Source organism: Prionailurus viverrinus, chromosome C1, assembly GCF_022837055.1.
Source record: "Prionailurus viverrinus isolate Anna chromosome C1, UM_Priviv_1.0, whole genome shotgun sequence".
Lineage (NCBI taxonomy): Eukaryota > Metazoa > Chordata > Mammalia > Carnivora > Felidae > Prionailurus > Prionailurus viverrinus.
In genome coordinates, this window is record NC_062568.1 from 183789797 (window position 1) to 183805396 (window position 15600).

Consider the following 15600-nt stretch of genomic DNA (forward strand, 5'->3'; position numbering starts at 1 on the left):
CCGGCTGGGGCCCTGGAAGGGAAGGCTTAGAGACTCGGCTGTGGCTCTCCCGTTTCCACAGCAACCGTGCGGTTGTTTGCGCGAATCCACTTCAATCATCACCTTTGGCCGCAGACTGAGGCCCGGAGTCTGAACCCTAGGGCGGGGTACAGTCGGGGGCACAGCCCTTCCCCCTTCCTCGCGACTACGAGAAGGTCAGCGCGGGCGGGCGGGGCGCGCTCCGGCAGCCGGGCCTCACTGGCCATCCAGTCCCCACCTGAAACCCCGCCTGCCACTCCGCCCCAGCGGAGCCAATCAACGCCCGATCTGCCCGGGATGAGGCGGGGCTTATGCAAATCGTGTCGCCTCCGAGAGACATAGTGATACAAGAGCTGGGAGGCGGCTCCGGTGCAGACCTCGGAGAGCCTGGCCTCCAGCCCGCGAGCCAGTCTCGGTCCCCGCGGCCCGCCGAGGCTCAGAGCCATCCAGCGACCCGGCGAGCGGCCTCAGGTAACGCGGGCGGGGCCGGGCAGAGGCCCTTGTCCCCTCCCCCTCCACTCTCCATTCCCATTCTCCTCTCCTGTTCCCCTCATTCATCTCCTTGACCCCTGGTTCCTCCATAGGCGGCAGCATCTGCCCCCGGGCAGGGACTCCCACCCTAATCCAGGCCCCATGGGTCCCAGGGAAGGAGGCAGAGCCGCCTTCTTACTCCCAGCTCAGGTAAGAACACCCACTGCTCTGGCCCCCAACACACACACCGCACACCCACACCCACACCCACCCACGCTGGGGGTGTGGTGTTGCTGGTGCTCGAGGAGGCAGTAATCACCCTTCCCCTTTGCCTATGGGTAGTTAGTTGCCCAGCACCATGGCAACCTCCCACCTCCACAGATAGCCCCCACCCATGCCACCCGGCCCCACCAGCAGCTAGCTCTGCACTTCACATCACAAGGTCCCTGTCCCCAAAGACAGCCCCCACCTCCATGGAGAGCCTACTCCCACCTCACGTTGTCCCCTCAGACTGTCCCCATCTCCCACCCCTCAAGGTGATAGACCTCACAGCATACCTGGGGGAGGGAAGAACACCTCCCCCCCCCCACCCCCCAGTTCTTCTCACACTTCCTCAACAGCACTGCCACCTCCCATGGTCCCAGGGCTTGGCAGTGGTCCCATGTTTGGCCTCTTTCATCCTGGCTGGAGGATGAGCCAGGGGCACCACCCCCAGCAGGCTACCCATACCTGACTGTCACTGCTGTCAAGGTCCCAGCCTTCTCCTTTCCCCTCACCCTTCACAGGTGCTGAGTCCTGCCTCTCAAACATCTCTAATTTGGATCCTTTCTGGCCTTCTTGCACTCAGTCGCTCTCTCTCCTATCTTCCTGCTGCCCCACAAGGATCTGCCAAAGCTCCATGTGGCCTGTGTCACTCCTTTCCCTAAGGTGGCCTGAATCTGGAGGGCAGAAGAGCTGGGTTAAATCTTCCCTTTGCCCCACCTGCTGTTTGCCTTTGACCAAGTTACTTCCCTTTCTGACCCTTCTTGAAATGGGGAAGGGGGCTGGACAGAGGGTGGACTTGATGAGATGGTCTTGAACGGCCTTCCAACCCTGACACGTTCTGGTTCTGTGGCTAATTATGGGCAGATGGGACCATTTCACTCTTGCCCTGAGCCATTAGGCATTTCAGAGAGGAGGCCTGGGGGGGCGTTAGTCCTCACCAAGGGGGCATTGCTTCTTACTCAGGCCTCCCCCTCCCACACACTCTCTAAGCCAAGGCCTGGTCTCAGCTGTCCGGAGTCCCCTCCCAGACCACCAGCCCACGTGGCATGGACAGTTCCAAAGTGGAGGTGGTCACTAGGGCCCACGTTTTGTTTGTAATGCCCTGCCCCTCGTTAAGGAGGAGAGGGAGAAGACGTGCCGCTATGGCAGCTGCTTGGAGAGGAGCAAAGGGAGGAGAGGAAGGAGAAAAATCTCCTGACCAGGGAGCTGTTGTCACCATGGCAACCGTCTCAGCACCAGCTCCTTTGAAGCTGGGTGAGGGTGTGGGATTATTGCCTCCCTCAATCCCTCCTACCCTCACTGCCACTTCCCCATTTGAAGCCCACAACCTGGAGCTCTGCCCTCTGGAAGAAGCCTGTGAGCACAGAGGGGCAGCAGCTTTGTGTACGGGGCAGTGCCAGCTCCTTCACAGCTGGAGGGCAACCCTCAAGAGGTAGGCAGGGGAGCCTGCAGATGTTCAGCGGGGCCACAGTCCCAAAAGAACATGCCCCCAGGGCCTTTGCCTTGCTACTGGTGGGCTGTAGTTGGCCTTCAGTGAACCCTTCCTTTCCCCGGGTCTGGGTTCCACTGTCTCTGAAGTGGGTGCCATGGCAGGAGAACACAGATAAACAAAAGAGACTGACGCCATTCCAAGGAGGAAGACGAGGTTTCTGCCCCTCATGTGTAATCCACCAAGGGGCATTCATTGAACTACTCTGTGCCAGACATGGCCTTTGGGTCTCTGCCGGCGGTTCTGCACAGCCACAGAGGGCAGAGCGGGACTGGTGTGAGGCAGCTACCAGAGGGCAGAACTCGGAATGATGGGAAAAGTGTTTTTCTCACTCTCCGATCTGCCCCAAAGTGGACTTGGTTATATGGTGGAGGGGGATAAATACTTTGCCATTGAGCAAAAAACTTAAGAATATTTTTTGGCTTGGGCCAGGGCTTAATACGAAGATCTCTCCCAAATCAGGTTCCATTCTGGAATTCTAGAGCACAAGGTGAGGGTCAGAGAGTTCTGGAGTCCACACACTTGTGGAGCTCAGTTCCACAGCCCTCAAAGGCTGGGTGCGTGCTGCTGACTGTCCACTGTCCAGGCTGGGAAGTAGGCTTCAGCCAGGCCTGAGTGCTGAGGATAGCTGCATCAGCCCAGAGGGGAAGAAAGGATATTAGGGGAGGGGAAAGCCACTATGCAATAGGGAAATAGGTCCTGGCTGTGTGAAAACTAACTGAAAAGCATGTAGTTATGAGGGGAGCAGTGGGAAGTAAGGCTAGACAGGTGGGCACCTTGATGCCAGATTCTAGAAGATTCTAGAGTACAAGGGGGCCCATGGGCATGTCCACCTCTAGCCTGTATCATATACTTATGGGCAAAACCAGAGATGAAGCTGCCTCAGAACGGAGAAATCAGAAGAAAGACACTTCCTCTGAGGCAGCTGAGCCCATGGGCATGGCTTCGCATGCAGTGCTTCAGCTGGATCTCAGCCCCTTTAGCTGTGCCCCTGGCCTTGATGATGGGGGGCAGGGGGAGAGAGGACATGGTGAAGTTTCCAGGAGAGCATCAAAAGAAAGAACAGCAGGGCTTGATTGCAAGTTGGACCTAGGGAAAAGGAAGAGGGGAAAGTAAAGGTAATTAACATTGCACTTCCACTCTGGGATGGAGGAGGAAAGGAAGGAAGGGCCGATGGAGAGAGAAGATGGCCACAGGTTGAGGGTGTCTGGTTGTAGATGAGGGGAGTCAGAGGAGCTGTTGGGCCACCCTGAGGGGTGGATATTTCCTAGATGTCAGATACAGTGGGCTGGAGCACAGTAAGATGGACCCACTGAGGCCAAGAGGGAGATCAGAGCTGAAGTTTTCCCAGAAGGCAGGCAGGAGTGGGGAAGGTCTGTACTGGACAAGAGTAGTCATAAATTGGAGAGAGTAGTCCAGGCAGGTGGCATGGATTCAGCCTGGGTGTTCACCTGGACCCTTCCACTGACCTGCTGTGTAACTCTGAGCCAGTTGTCTCCTTTCTCTGGGTTCCAGTTTTCACTAAAATAAGGGATATCTTTTTTTTTCAGGTTTATTTATTTATTTTGAGAGAGAGATACAGAGAGAGAGAGAGAGAGAGAGAGAGAGAGAGAGCGCTAGTACAAGCAGAGGAGGGGCAGAGAGAAGGAGAGACAGAATCCCAAGCAGGCTTTGTACCCTCAGCACAGAGCCCGAAGCGGGGCTTGAACTCACAAACTGTGAGATCATGACCTGAGCCGAGATCAAGAGTCTGATGCTTAACTGACTGCACCACCCAGGCGCCCCCAAATAAGGCGATATCTTAAAGGGACTGCCAGCTTTGACTGGCAATCCAAGAACAATAGAGGAAATGAAGAGAAATGAAGGAAGAGGCATAATCCTCAGTGGGCCTGGGACCAAATTGGGGCTGGGAACAGGTGTGACCCCAAGAGATAGAGAATTGTGGGAAGGGAGCACAAGGCAGGAAGGAGTCAAGGGACGGAAGGCCAGAGCCACACAGACATCATGACGCACACACGCAGACATGTGTGCTCTGACAGATTTGCGGTCTCATTCACTGACATGCTCCCGCCCACACCCAGCCCCTCACACAGACGCTCAGGCACATCCCCCAGAAGAACGCGGTAAAGGCTCCACCTCCCCTATTGGACACCTCTCCCTCTGGGTTCTCTAGATCGCTTGGCTACACCCTGAGCCTGCAGTGTGCTTTGGACTTGGCGAGGGGTCAGCAGGGGATGTTGCCTCCTTCTTCTGCCCATAGGTGTTCCAGAGGCATCCTTGTGCCCAGTGCAGCTGTTTTGGACCCCACGTTCGGGGTTCCTGAGGATGGCATGCCTCCCCCTCCCTGGCTTCTCCTGGGAGCATAGAGGATTCCTCATCCTCTGGGGGTGGTAGGCGGGGGAGGATGTTGCTACCCCCACTCCTGCTTGATCTTTCTCATGGCACACTGGAGGCATGTGCGGCCCAGAGATATCTTGTAACTAACTTGAAGCCACATAGCAAAGGAGGGGACATGGAACAGACCAATCTCAGATCTGGTTGTTCAGGGCACCCCTAGCAGTAAGGATTAGAAGCCACACTGGCATGCAGAGGGCTATGGAAGAGGAATTTCTTCTGCTAGCCTGACAACTTCCTCTTCCAGAGTATCTTCATGATAGGCTACCCTGGGGTCGGAGTCTGGTGCCTTCCCAAAGAGACTCCAGGCAGGTCAAACTCACCTCCAGGGCCAGGTCCTGGAAACAGTTCCTGGAGGGATATTCCTCCCATGGAAGTCAGCCAAGAATGTCTACCTGGCCTTCAGGGCCTGTCAAGGCCTCACTCCTGATACATCCTGGGGAGGGCCTGTACCTCCCTCTGCAGAAACTCCTCTGTCACAGGCTACATGAGGGGCTCCTGTTCCAGTGGGGGAATGACTCTTCATCCTCCCCAAACCCGCTTCTCAGCAACACCACCTCCACTCATTCAGCCCCAAATCTGAGCCTCTGCCTCAACTTCTGTGTTGCTCTCATCCCCACATTCAGTCACCCGAGTCCTGCCAGCGCCTCCTCCTAACATGGCTCGGTCCATCCATGTCACTCCGCGGCCTCTGCTCAGTGTCACCATCTCTCACCTGAACCATGCAGCAGGCCCCTCTCTTCTCTGTACCTTCCCCCACTCAGGTCATCTTGCACGCTGTAGCCAAAGGAAAAATTCTAAAACACATTCCTACTTTCTCATCCCAGCGCCTAGCTCAGGACCTACCATTTGTAAGCATTCTGTGTTGATGGACTGAATGCTATCTTCTCAGCCCTTGCTTTAAAATCCCTGTGGGTAAAGGCCAAACTCCTTGGCATGGATTGAAGGCCCTTGACAATCAGCCAGCTACCTCTTTGGCCCAATTATGAGCTATTGAGGGTTGGCCCGTATCTACTTTATCCCCATCACTGGCATGGGACCTAACACAGCCAGCCTCAATAAATGCTCAGGGAATGAGTGACTAATGAAAAACAGGATTAGTCAGGGTCATCAATGCTATCAGCTAGGACTTCTATTTGTACAGAGGAGGGGAGGGACAAGCTTCCTGCTGGGGTGGCCCAGAAAGCCTTGAGGAAGAACTTGGGAGATGGTGCCGGGGGCGGGACATATGAGGAACCTTCCTCAGGTCCTTGAGCAGAAAAAAGCCTGCAGAGGCGGGTAGGGGCCAAGCGTGGAAAGCTCTAAATAGCAAGGAGAAGGGATTAAGACTCTAGGGGTGTGGGGGGCTATGCCAGGTGTAAACGGGAGAGGGGAGGATGCAGGCTGTGGCATCAGCGCCAGTCAGCCAGAAGGCCAGGAGCCGAGACCTGGGGGTGGTGATCCTGGGTGCCAGGAGGGAAAACCTGCTGCCAGGAGGGGGGAGGGGCCGCTATGGGAGAAAAATGAATGATGAGGGGAAGGGGGTGGGGGAGGCAGGGCGTCCTGTGGGAAAGTGTGTGAAGGATAGAGCCTAGCTGTAGGAAGTGGGGGAGGCTGTGGAGGGTGGAGGTGAGAGCAGGAGACCCATCCTGCTGTGGAAGGAGGAATCCTGGCTGTGAGAATGTGGGACTTGTTATGGGAGGGGTTGTTTTGGAGAAAGAGAACCTGTCCTATGGGGACCTGGGGACCGCTGGTGAGGCGGCCTTGCCCTGAACCAAACTGAGGGAGCCCCTGTCCTCTAGGCCCTGCCATGGGGAAGACCAACAGCAAACTGGCCCCAGAGGTGCTGGAGGACCTGGTTCAGAACACCGAATTCAGCGAGCAGGAGCTGAAGCAGTGGTACAAAGGCTTCCTGAAGGACTGCCCCAGCGGCATCCTCAACCTGGAGGAATTCCAGCAGCTCTACATCAAGGTGGGCGGGGCCAGGCCATCCCAGGAGGCGGGCTGACGGCCAGGGGCGGGGCCAATCAACCCCAGGGGGCGGGCCGGATGGCCGGGGGCAGGGCTAGGCAACCCTAGGAGGCGGGCTGACGGCCAGGGGCGGGGCCAATCAACCCCAGGGGGCGGGCCGGATGGCCGGGGCGGGGCTAGGCAACCCCAGGGGGCGGGCCGGACAGCCGCGGGCGGGCAGAGACATCAAGACTGCGGCTTCACCACTGCCCGCGTCCGCGCCTCAGTTCTTTCCCTACGGCGACGCCTCCAAGTTTGCGCAGCACGCATTCCGCACCTTTGACAAGAACGGCGACGGCACCATCGATTTCCGGGAGTTCATCTGTGCCCTTTCCGTCACCTCCCGCGGCAGCTTTGAGCAGAAACTCAACTGGGCCTTTGAGATGTACGACCTGGACGGCGACGGGCGCATCACGCGCCTGGAGATGCTGGAGATCATCGAGGTGCGCTGGGGCAGATCCGGGAGGCCAGGGTGTGCTGGGGTGACGCGCTCCTGGCTTCAGGGCACGTCCTCTCCAGCCATCTCCAGTCACCTTACTGTCGAGCCTCAGGAACATCCCTGCTGCACCCCACCTGCCCCCGCCTCCCGCCTCCCAGGACCCAGTGGCTAACTAGCATTGGTTGGGCGTGCAGTGTAAGGACTGGCCTTATGCTAAGTGCTTCATCCAATAACCCTATGGAGTAGGTACTGGCAGAAACTCCATTTTACAGATGTGGAAACAGCAAATAGTGGTTCATGATTCAAATCTAGGAAATCTGACTTCAGAGCCTATGTTTCTAACTCATTATTTTTTCAACAAGTATGTATTGAGTGCTACCATGTGCCAGGCACTGTTCAAAGTTACTGCTTTTTGCGGGGGGGGGGGGGACATTCCTTACAGTGAGAATATTTTGAAACAACAAGAAAAAAACCCTGTGCATGTGAAGCAGTAAATGTTAGGACATAAGAAAAACAAAGTAAGGGGAGCTAACGCGATGGAGGAGGTGTGTATAGGGTGAAATGTGAGAAGCAACCTGAATAAGGTGAGGGAGTTAATCATGTAGATTAATCTGGGGGTGGGGGAGAGTATTCTGTGCAGAGGGAACAGTAAATGCAAAGACTCTGAGGTGAGACCGTGTTTGCAGCGTTCAAGGAGTAGCCAGGAGAGCAGGGTGGTACGAGAGAAGTGAGAGAGGGGAGAGTGGAAGTGGTCAGGTAGGCAGCCAGGATCCCGGTCTCACAGTCTGGGGTAGAGACTTAACTTTATTCTGAGCAAGAGGGAAACCATTTAGAGCTCTCTGTTCTCCGTGTGGAGAATGGACGAAGGGCATGGGAAGGCAGCAGAAGCAGGGAGACCAGTTAGGAGGTTTCCACTGCGGGCCAGTCAGGAGCAGTGCAAGTGGTTGGATATGGGACCTAATGCAAAATCTGGGCTGACGAGTTTTGCTGAAGGATTGGACTTGAGGGAGAGTCAAGAACGTCAAGGTTTTTGGTCTGAACAACTAAAAGAATGAATTTGCTCTTTAATGAGAAAGGGAATGCTGGGGGGAGAGCAAGTTGGAGGAGAAGACTTGGGTTTTAGACATCTTTGGTTATGAGATAACCATTAAATATTCAGTCTTAGTGACCATACATCACCTTCCAGTATCCTTGCCATCTCCCAGTGTTCTCTCTGCCCACCCCTGACTTCCTTCATTCACCGCACTGCCCCCCCCCCCCACCGCCATTGTCTATGTTCACTGTGGGTGTTCACAGTTCCCCTCTTTCCCCTCCACCCCTGCCAGGCTATCTACAAGATGGTGGGCACTGTGATCATGATGCGTATGAACCAGGATGGTCTCACGCCCCAGCAGCGTGTGGACAAGATCTTCAAGAAGATGGACCAGGATAAGGACGACCAGATTACACTGGAGGAGTTCAAGGAGGCTGCCAAGAGTGACCCATCCATTGTGCTACTGCTTCAGTGCGACATGCAGAAGTAGAGGGTGGTGAGGGGCAGGGCCCCTGGCCAGGAGGAGCGTGGCCACCTCCCAACCCGATGACCTCTCAGGGGGAGGGGTACTCTAGCCTCACTCTCTGGCTCACCCACCCCTCTGCCCAAGCCCTTGCTCCCCTCAGTCAAGATCCTTGAGGGACCACCTCACCCTGGAAAAGAGACAGATCCTCAGGTATTCTGTGGTCTAGCCCCACCCCCCAGTCATGGCCCTGAACATGGGCATAGAGAGTTGGCTTTTACCCCAAGAGACAGGGTTGAGGACGGGGGGCTGTGGGTCTGCTTTGAAAGCCTATTCTTCCTGGGATTATGCTTTACAGGATGTGGTCCCACAGATCCCAATTAAAGGGCCAAAGTGGACCTGTCCTTTGCTGAGGATGTAAATTCCTTAAAGGTGGTCTCTGCCCTGCCCCCTTGACTCTACCTGGCCCCTCCAGCCCCAGCCTTTGGAGCGTTCATTCAATCCTTTCTTCACCTAACGTTTATTGAGCACCCGTTCAATGCCAGGCACCTCTAGGTGCTAAGGTTATGGTATTTTACAGAACACATTCCATGCCCTCTGGAAGCTCATAAAGGAGGGTGAGGCAGTGGTCAGAGTCTCAGATGGAAACGTCACACACAGCTGAGCAGAGGGCATGGAAAGGCTAGTTAGTTCGAAAGGAACTATGAAATCTTTCAGCTCAGCTCCACCCAGAGCTGCAGAGAGATGAAACAAAAAGTGTTTGGAAGTCTAGGAACCATGTGAATGGAAGTTTTAAGAAACACTGATATTTATGTAATACTTATTTTTTTAGAACCCTTTGAAAGAGCTAAAGTCATTTTATTAGTTTAGGATATTAAAACATACTTTATATTACTTGGTTTCTTGTAAAATGATTAAATGAATATAGAAAATGCTAATTTTGCAGGGGGGGGGAGGGAGAGCTGAGAAAAAAGAGGGAAAATACCAGCAAACTTACCAAATAACACTTTTTCTTATCAGATCAAGTCCTGAAGTGTCACTGTCAGCAGCTTCTGCTGCTTCCTTTTTAATGACCATTTTCAATTCAGTGAGCAACTCTCTATTATGCGCTTGCTCTGGTTGGATGCCGACTTCAGAAACAGAAAAGACAGGTTTGCTGAGAGTGAGACTAGTGTATCTTCCACATGTTGGTAGTTCCTTTCCGGATTTGGTCTAGTTTCAAAGAGGGGCTTTTTCTTTCACTGCCACAGAAACAGAAGGACCTAGAAGAAGAGGACCACCTGGCCACTGTTCAGGTTGCCAGACTATACTTATGGACCAAAATGCCTAAAAAGTGTTGGGGATGTGCTCCATTTGAAAGGCTTTTTCTAACCCCAGATCCTCAGTCTGCCAGGTAATTCATCATCTTCCAGGTGCACTGGCTTTGCTTTCCAATGTCTGCTTTCTGATTTTGGATCCGTGAGCTATACAGCTGCATGCTTTGACTGCCAGAAAATTAATCTTGCTCCTTCAGCCTTTCACTTTATTTTCTACTGTACTTGTGATCAGAAATTAGCTTTGATATGCAGTGACAGATTTCCTCTTAAGCTGTTGGTGACAACAATCTCGTATACAGGTGCTGTCAGCCCAGGGTAGGAGCAGGGAGTGATTGCCGAGTCAGGAGTACGGGATTGTATCTCCAGGAAAGAGATGCGGCATGCCTCTTCTGAGTGCTCACCTGTCCTCCCTTCTTTGCAGGTTGCTTGAGGATGCTGACCTTTGGTCCCAAACTCTATTGGACCTTCCTTCTTGCTGCCCTTGGAGGTAGCAAGGCCACTTAGCTGCCACACTCTTTCTGTCTTCTGCCTATGACCAGCCCTGTGGTAAGGCTGGGAATTCACATCCTCAGGCAGTAACCAGCAAGTTTTTATCCAATAATGCCTCAAGGAATGTTCCATTGCTCTGAGGAGCTGGTCGTTAGGTGTATCTTGTGCTACCACTCAGCACGGAAGATGCATAGATATTCAACAGCCTGGCTTAGCTGAGACTTCCAGTGGAAGGCTTTTTACAAACTGGGGTTCCCATCCCCCAAATATTGAATCTAACCTAACTCACGATCGCAAAACTTCGTGACTTTCAAAGGCTTGCCATCTACTCCATCTCTTTCTATTCTCCAGCCTAGGAAATAGAGATTTTCATTCTCTTTCTCCAGACTTGGGAAGTGAGACACAGAAAGGGGGGGAATCCCTTGTGCAAGAGCACACGGTCAGGGAGTGTCACAGTGCTAAGGCTCGAACCCAAGGCTCTAAGAGGGTTTCTTCCCTCAGAGTCTCTCCCTCCTCCTCTGTCTGCATCTGAGTCATATGAAGTTGCCTGTAGGGCAGGCTAAGTTAGTTTTGGTCTTGTACATGCTTCCTGCTAAGAAGTTTCTGAGGTGGTGGTCTTCCAAAAATAAGTAGGAGCTTGGTTGAACTCCTGACATTTTTAAGTATCTTGTTGTCTGCTTCTGGGCAGCTCTGTTAACAGGTCAATGCTGTCCTGGGAAGCCCCTGACTCAGATCCCTGGAAGCACCCTGCACTTTCTTTGCACTGTCTTTACTATCCTATTCCTCCTTACGAGAACTGTTTTTGTCTTTCTCCAGTTGGTGGGTAAGTCCTACCCGTGAGAGCATGTTTGATCACTCCAAGCTTCTCAACGTATCCTGTGGGTGATATTTGCCAGTCTGGCCAAACATTGTCAGATAGCCCAGTGATGTGAACACATAAAACCAGGCTGGGAACTGGGAACACCATCTTGCTGATAGGAGGAGCCCAGGCAGGCCACGTCTTGCTCCTACATGCTCCTGGATGTCCTACAGGCTGCATGCTCAGGAGTTCCTGTGGTAGAGCACTGACCCTGCCCTGAGAAGAGAGGCAGGCCTCCAATCCCTGTGCCAGTATGAGGGACTTGCCATAAAGCTCAAGGTTAGTGGAGATTGAAGTATGACTTGTAGAGACACAAAAATATATAGACAGTGAAAACAATACATAGAGTATATTCAAACTCTCCTTTTGAAGTTTTGTCTCTTTTTGCAGCAAGTCTGATTTACAAGGTTTCAGAATCTACCTTCTAACTGCATTCTGTCCTCGTTCATCCTTTGGGGCTGATTGATGAGCCCCTTATTTCTTATCTCTAAAAATCATCAGCAAGGTCTACTTCACATGGCCACTCCAGTCCTTTGAGCTATAATCAGGATTATATAACTTACCTTCAAATCAAAAGTTAAGAAAAAGGAAGCCCATAAGCTAAGGCACTGAATCTTTTCCTGACAATTTCTAGAGGTAGAATTTCATCATGCTGCAGAGAGAGAGAGAGAGAGAGAGAGAGAGAGAGAGAGAGAGAGAAGGAGGGGAGGGAAGAGAAAGGAAAGAGAAAGAATGAGAGAATAATGTGGTGTTTCTACACAGGGTAGTAAGCTGACACTGTAAATGTTTTTACACAAAAATTTACAAAATCAACACATTTTCCTGAAGATCCACCCTGGGTGAGGTTTTGTTCTGACTTTAGAGATCACTGTGGAAGCAAGAATATATTTCTTATGTATTTTATTTATCATTTTCGGGAAAAAAAAGTCAAATTCTGCAATTGAAAAGTCTCAGAAAAACGTGGAATTTTCTTTCTGAAATTTTCAAGGTTTTCTTTTACCTTTGCCAGAAGGTGGGGCAGGACCAGGCCTCCCAAGGTGTATGGCCCTTCCTGCTTTGTGGAGGCTGTGGGCATGTGGAGACCTGGGGAAATAGGGGAGCTGGGTGGCAGAGGGGGGCATCCCAAATCATTTTCTAGTGTGGCTCCCTGTCCTCTCCACATGTGCTGCTCCCGACTGTGCCCGCAGTGACTGTCCTCACTATTCAACCCTGTGCTGTATGGTGTGTTTTTTCACTGACGGTGAATAAAAGGTGTGACCATGCTGAGGTCTCTTATTCTTCCCTAAGCTAAGATAGGGTTGGGGTTAGGGACAGGGGAGAAGAGGCCCCGGGGAGGGGGGTGGGGAGCTCATCGTTGGGGGTGCCTCAACGACTCCCTTGGGGCTGAGGTCCTTATTCTAGCAACGACTCTGCTTATGTGGAACAGAGACCCACTGGAGTTAGTTCAAAGAAAGGAGGAGCAGATTACAAGGGACCCTGAAGATGAAAAATCAAGAATGGCTGGGCCTCAAAAGAACTGGCCACAAGGTGTCTCCCTTCTCCTCTCTGGGCCTCACAGGCTCTCTTCCTCTTGGCAATATTTGTATCTGTGTTCTTTTCCTCGGTTTCTCTTCAGATTTCCTTGGTTTCCCTGCAAAAGTGGCTGCAGCCCCAACACTGTATCAAGACTCACCAATAGCTGACAATACTCTGCATCTCTTTAGTTCCAGTTTTCAAGCAAAAGGGTCTGATTGGCTCAGCTTGGCTTACAGAGGGAGGCCTTGGTCCATTCATCAATAGCCAGACCAGGTACTGATATGTGGGCCTGTGAGCAGAGCAGTTTCCCCAGAAGGGAGCTAATGGCAGCCAACAATGGACTTTGTTTCTCCCTCTGTCCAATGGAAAGCAGCGCAGAGCCCAAATGAGTGGATAGTGGGGAGTGAAGAGAAAAGCCAAGAGCCAAGATTATAATTAGGCCATATGGTGCCCTTTTGAGCAAATTAGGAAAAGCCACCCCTTCTGAGTGTAAACAGCCTCCTAAGTATACAGCTGGGCCAGTGGATGGCACCTTTGGCCTAATGAGAAAAGTATACCCCTTCTTCTGAACAAATACAGCCTTGTCATGCCATGGTACACAGCTTGGCAAGTGGAACAAATCCTGGATTTCTGTCTCACCTGCCCTGCTGGTCAAGGATGTTGTGTAGTGTGTAACCTGCTCCACCATCCACAGGAGCTCAGCCCAGGCCCTGAGACCTCCCTGGGATGCAGTTAGTGTTGACGTGTTTTTCTTAGAATTTTCCCTCTCGTCCTCCTTCCCCTGCCCTGTAATGGCCAGAGAGGCACTGTTTGTTGTTGCAGGTAGTTGGGGGCAGTGGCAGCTGGAGGTGCCTGCTTTGTCCTGAAACGCTCAATTGCATTAACAAGGATTTTCTCAAGGACGCTTGGAGGGGGCCAGCTTCCTTGGCAGGAAGCAATTAGGACAGAGGAAGGAGGTTGACCTGGCCTCAGGGCAGCCATGAACCCAGAAGGTGACTCAGGAGCCTGAGAACTTGGGGCTGCTATTCCCAGCTGAAGCCTCACTGGGGGGATGGGGAGTTTTAGTCCCTGCCTACCTTGGGGTGCACAAGTCCTGGGTTCCCATCTCTTAAGAACTTCCCCCTCTGGCCTTCATCACCTCTGACCCAAGTTGATCTACCTCCTGCTTTCAGGCTTACCCGCTGTGCCATCCAGCTGTCCCTAAGAAACCAGAATGTTTTCCCTAAAGTGCAAGTCTGGACCATGTCAATTCTTCAAAATCTCCCCTCTTTTCTCAGTGTGATAAGCTCCTTAAAAGTCCCTCAAGGCCCGGCATGATCTGCCTGCCACCTGCTGACCTCTGAAGGCTGTTTTTCCCCCACCCCCCTCCTTCCCCCTGCATTTGAGTCATCCTGTATTGTCCTCCATTTTCCTTAAGGCCTCTCTCATGTTTCTGTGGTTGTACACAAGCCATTGCCTCTGCCTGGGCCACCCATTCCCTGTCTCAATGATGTCTCTCTCAGTGAAGCCCTCCCAAGCCTCAAACAGTTGACCCCTCATGTGGACACAGTCCATCATAGTTACTAAACAGCTTTCTGTTTGATTCCGGGTCAGCTGAGCCAAGCACATGTTTAAGTTTCCTTTTGTTTTTTTTTTTTAAAAGGCAAGGAAATGAAAGTTCAGGGAATGGTAAGGCTGCAACGTGAACTCAGGTCTTCTAACGTCAAGGTTACTGTTTATTGTGCTTTCTGTGTGTGTGTGTGGGGGGGGTCGTGGGGTCAGGAGAAGGGTGAAGGGGGGCTTCATGGAGTAGGTGGCTTCTTGCCCCAGGTCTCGCTAAAGACCAGCCAACAGGACCAGGCATGCTGGGTTAAGGCTGCTCAGGAGAGCAGTTCAAGTGCAGGGATCCTGGATTTACGTGCAAAGGGGTGTGTTCCCAGTTTATTCATCTGCAGAAGAGCTGGACCCTGAGGGGAAGTGCTGGCCAAAGTGCAGGAATGCAGAGAGCCAGGGAATCCCTGCATGAAGCCAGTGGTCAAGGTGTGACAAAGAAGACAGAGACGATGGCCAGAAGTCAAAAAGGGTGGAAAGAAGAATCTAGGATTGAGTTCCAACCCTTCCAAAGAGGGATCTAGGGAAAGTTCTTAAAGGAACTGAAGCCGGAGTCAGACAGAATCCTTAGAGGCCTACTCGTGTCAGTATGAGTAAGAGGACTGGATTAGTTGAGGCTTTTGGTTTGGGGGGAACAAAAGCCAATTCAAACAAGCTCAGGTGTAAAGGGAGGCTTGTTGGCTCCTGTAACTGGGAATTCCAGCACTGATGGATCCAGAGGCTCCATGTTGCAGCCTCTCTCCCTCTCTGCTTCTGCTTTCTGTCTCTGTGACCTCACTGTCCACTCCAGATGGGCTCCTCTCATGTGCTTTAACCTGCCACGGGGAAAGATGGGTTCCTAGCTCACATTGTCCCAAATTAATAATCCCAGAGAAGAAAAAGCCAAATTCCCAGCAACCCTATATAATAAGAATGCAGGAGAGTGGCGCAGCTGTGGTCGCATGCCCATTCTTTGTTCAATCACTGTGTCCAGGGAAATAGGGTTTTCCAATTGGTCAGGTCTAGCTCACATGCTTACTCCTGTGACCGAGGAGGCAGGGAGGTAGGGCCCATTAGTACAATTGACCCTTGAACAATGCGGGGCTTAAAGGCACTGACCACCCTCTACCAACAAGCATTCGACAATACACGTATAAATTTTGACTCCTCCAAAACTTAACTACTAATAGCCTACTGTTGGCTGGAAACCTCAATAACATAAACAGTCAAATAACACATATTTTGTATGTTATATGCGTTACAGTATTCTTACAGTAGAGTAAGCTAGAGAA

The 15600-nt window shown here is 52.2% G+C and overlaps 1 protein-coding gene across 1 annotated transcript; it reads left to right on the plus strand.

Annotated features, from left to right (window-relative positions):
- The first annotated feature begins 363 nt into the window (after nt 1–363).
- Nucleotides 364–9426, plus strand: HPCAL4 (hippocalcin like 4). The gene is made up of 4 exons (XM_047871534.1): nt 364–489; nt 6418–6587; nt 6853–7068; nt 8390–9426. Exons 2-4 carry the CDS (start codon nt 6426–6428, stop codon nt 8585–8587), a joined length of 576 nt encoding a protein of 191 aa, XP_047727490.1. The 5' UTR covers nt 364–489; nt 6418–6425; the 3' UTR covers nt 8588–9426.
- The last annotated feature ends 6174 nt before the right edge of the window (nt 9427–15600 follow it).

Coding starts and splice junctions, on each gene's coding strand:
- HPCAL4 (XM_047871534.1), top strand. CDS start 6,426: ATGGGGAAGACCAACAGCAAACTGGCCCCAGAGGTGCTGGAGGACCTG. Junction 6,588..6,852: donor TCCAGCAGCTCTACATCAAG/GTGGGCGGGGCC, acceptor TCCGCGCCTCAG/TTCTTTCCCTACGGCGACGC. Junction 7,069..8,389: donor AGATGCTGGAGATCATCGAG/GTGCGCTGGGGC, acceptor CACCCCTGCCAG/GCTATCTACAAGATGGTGGG.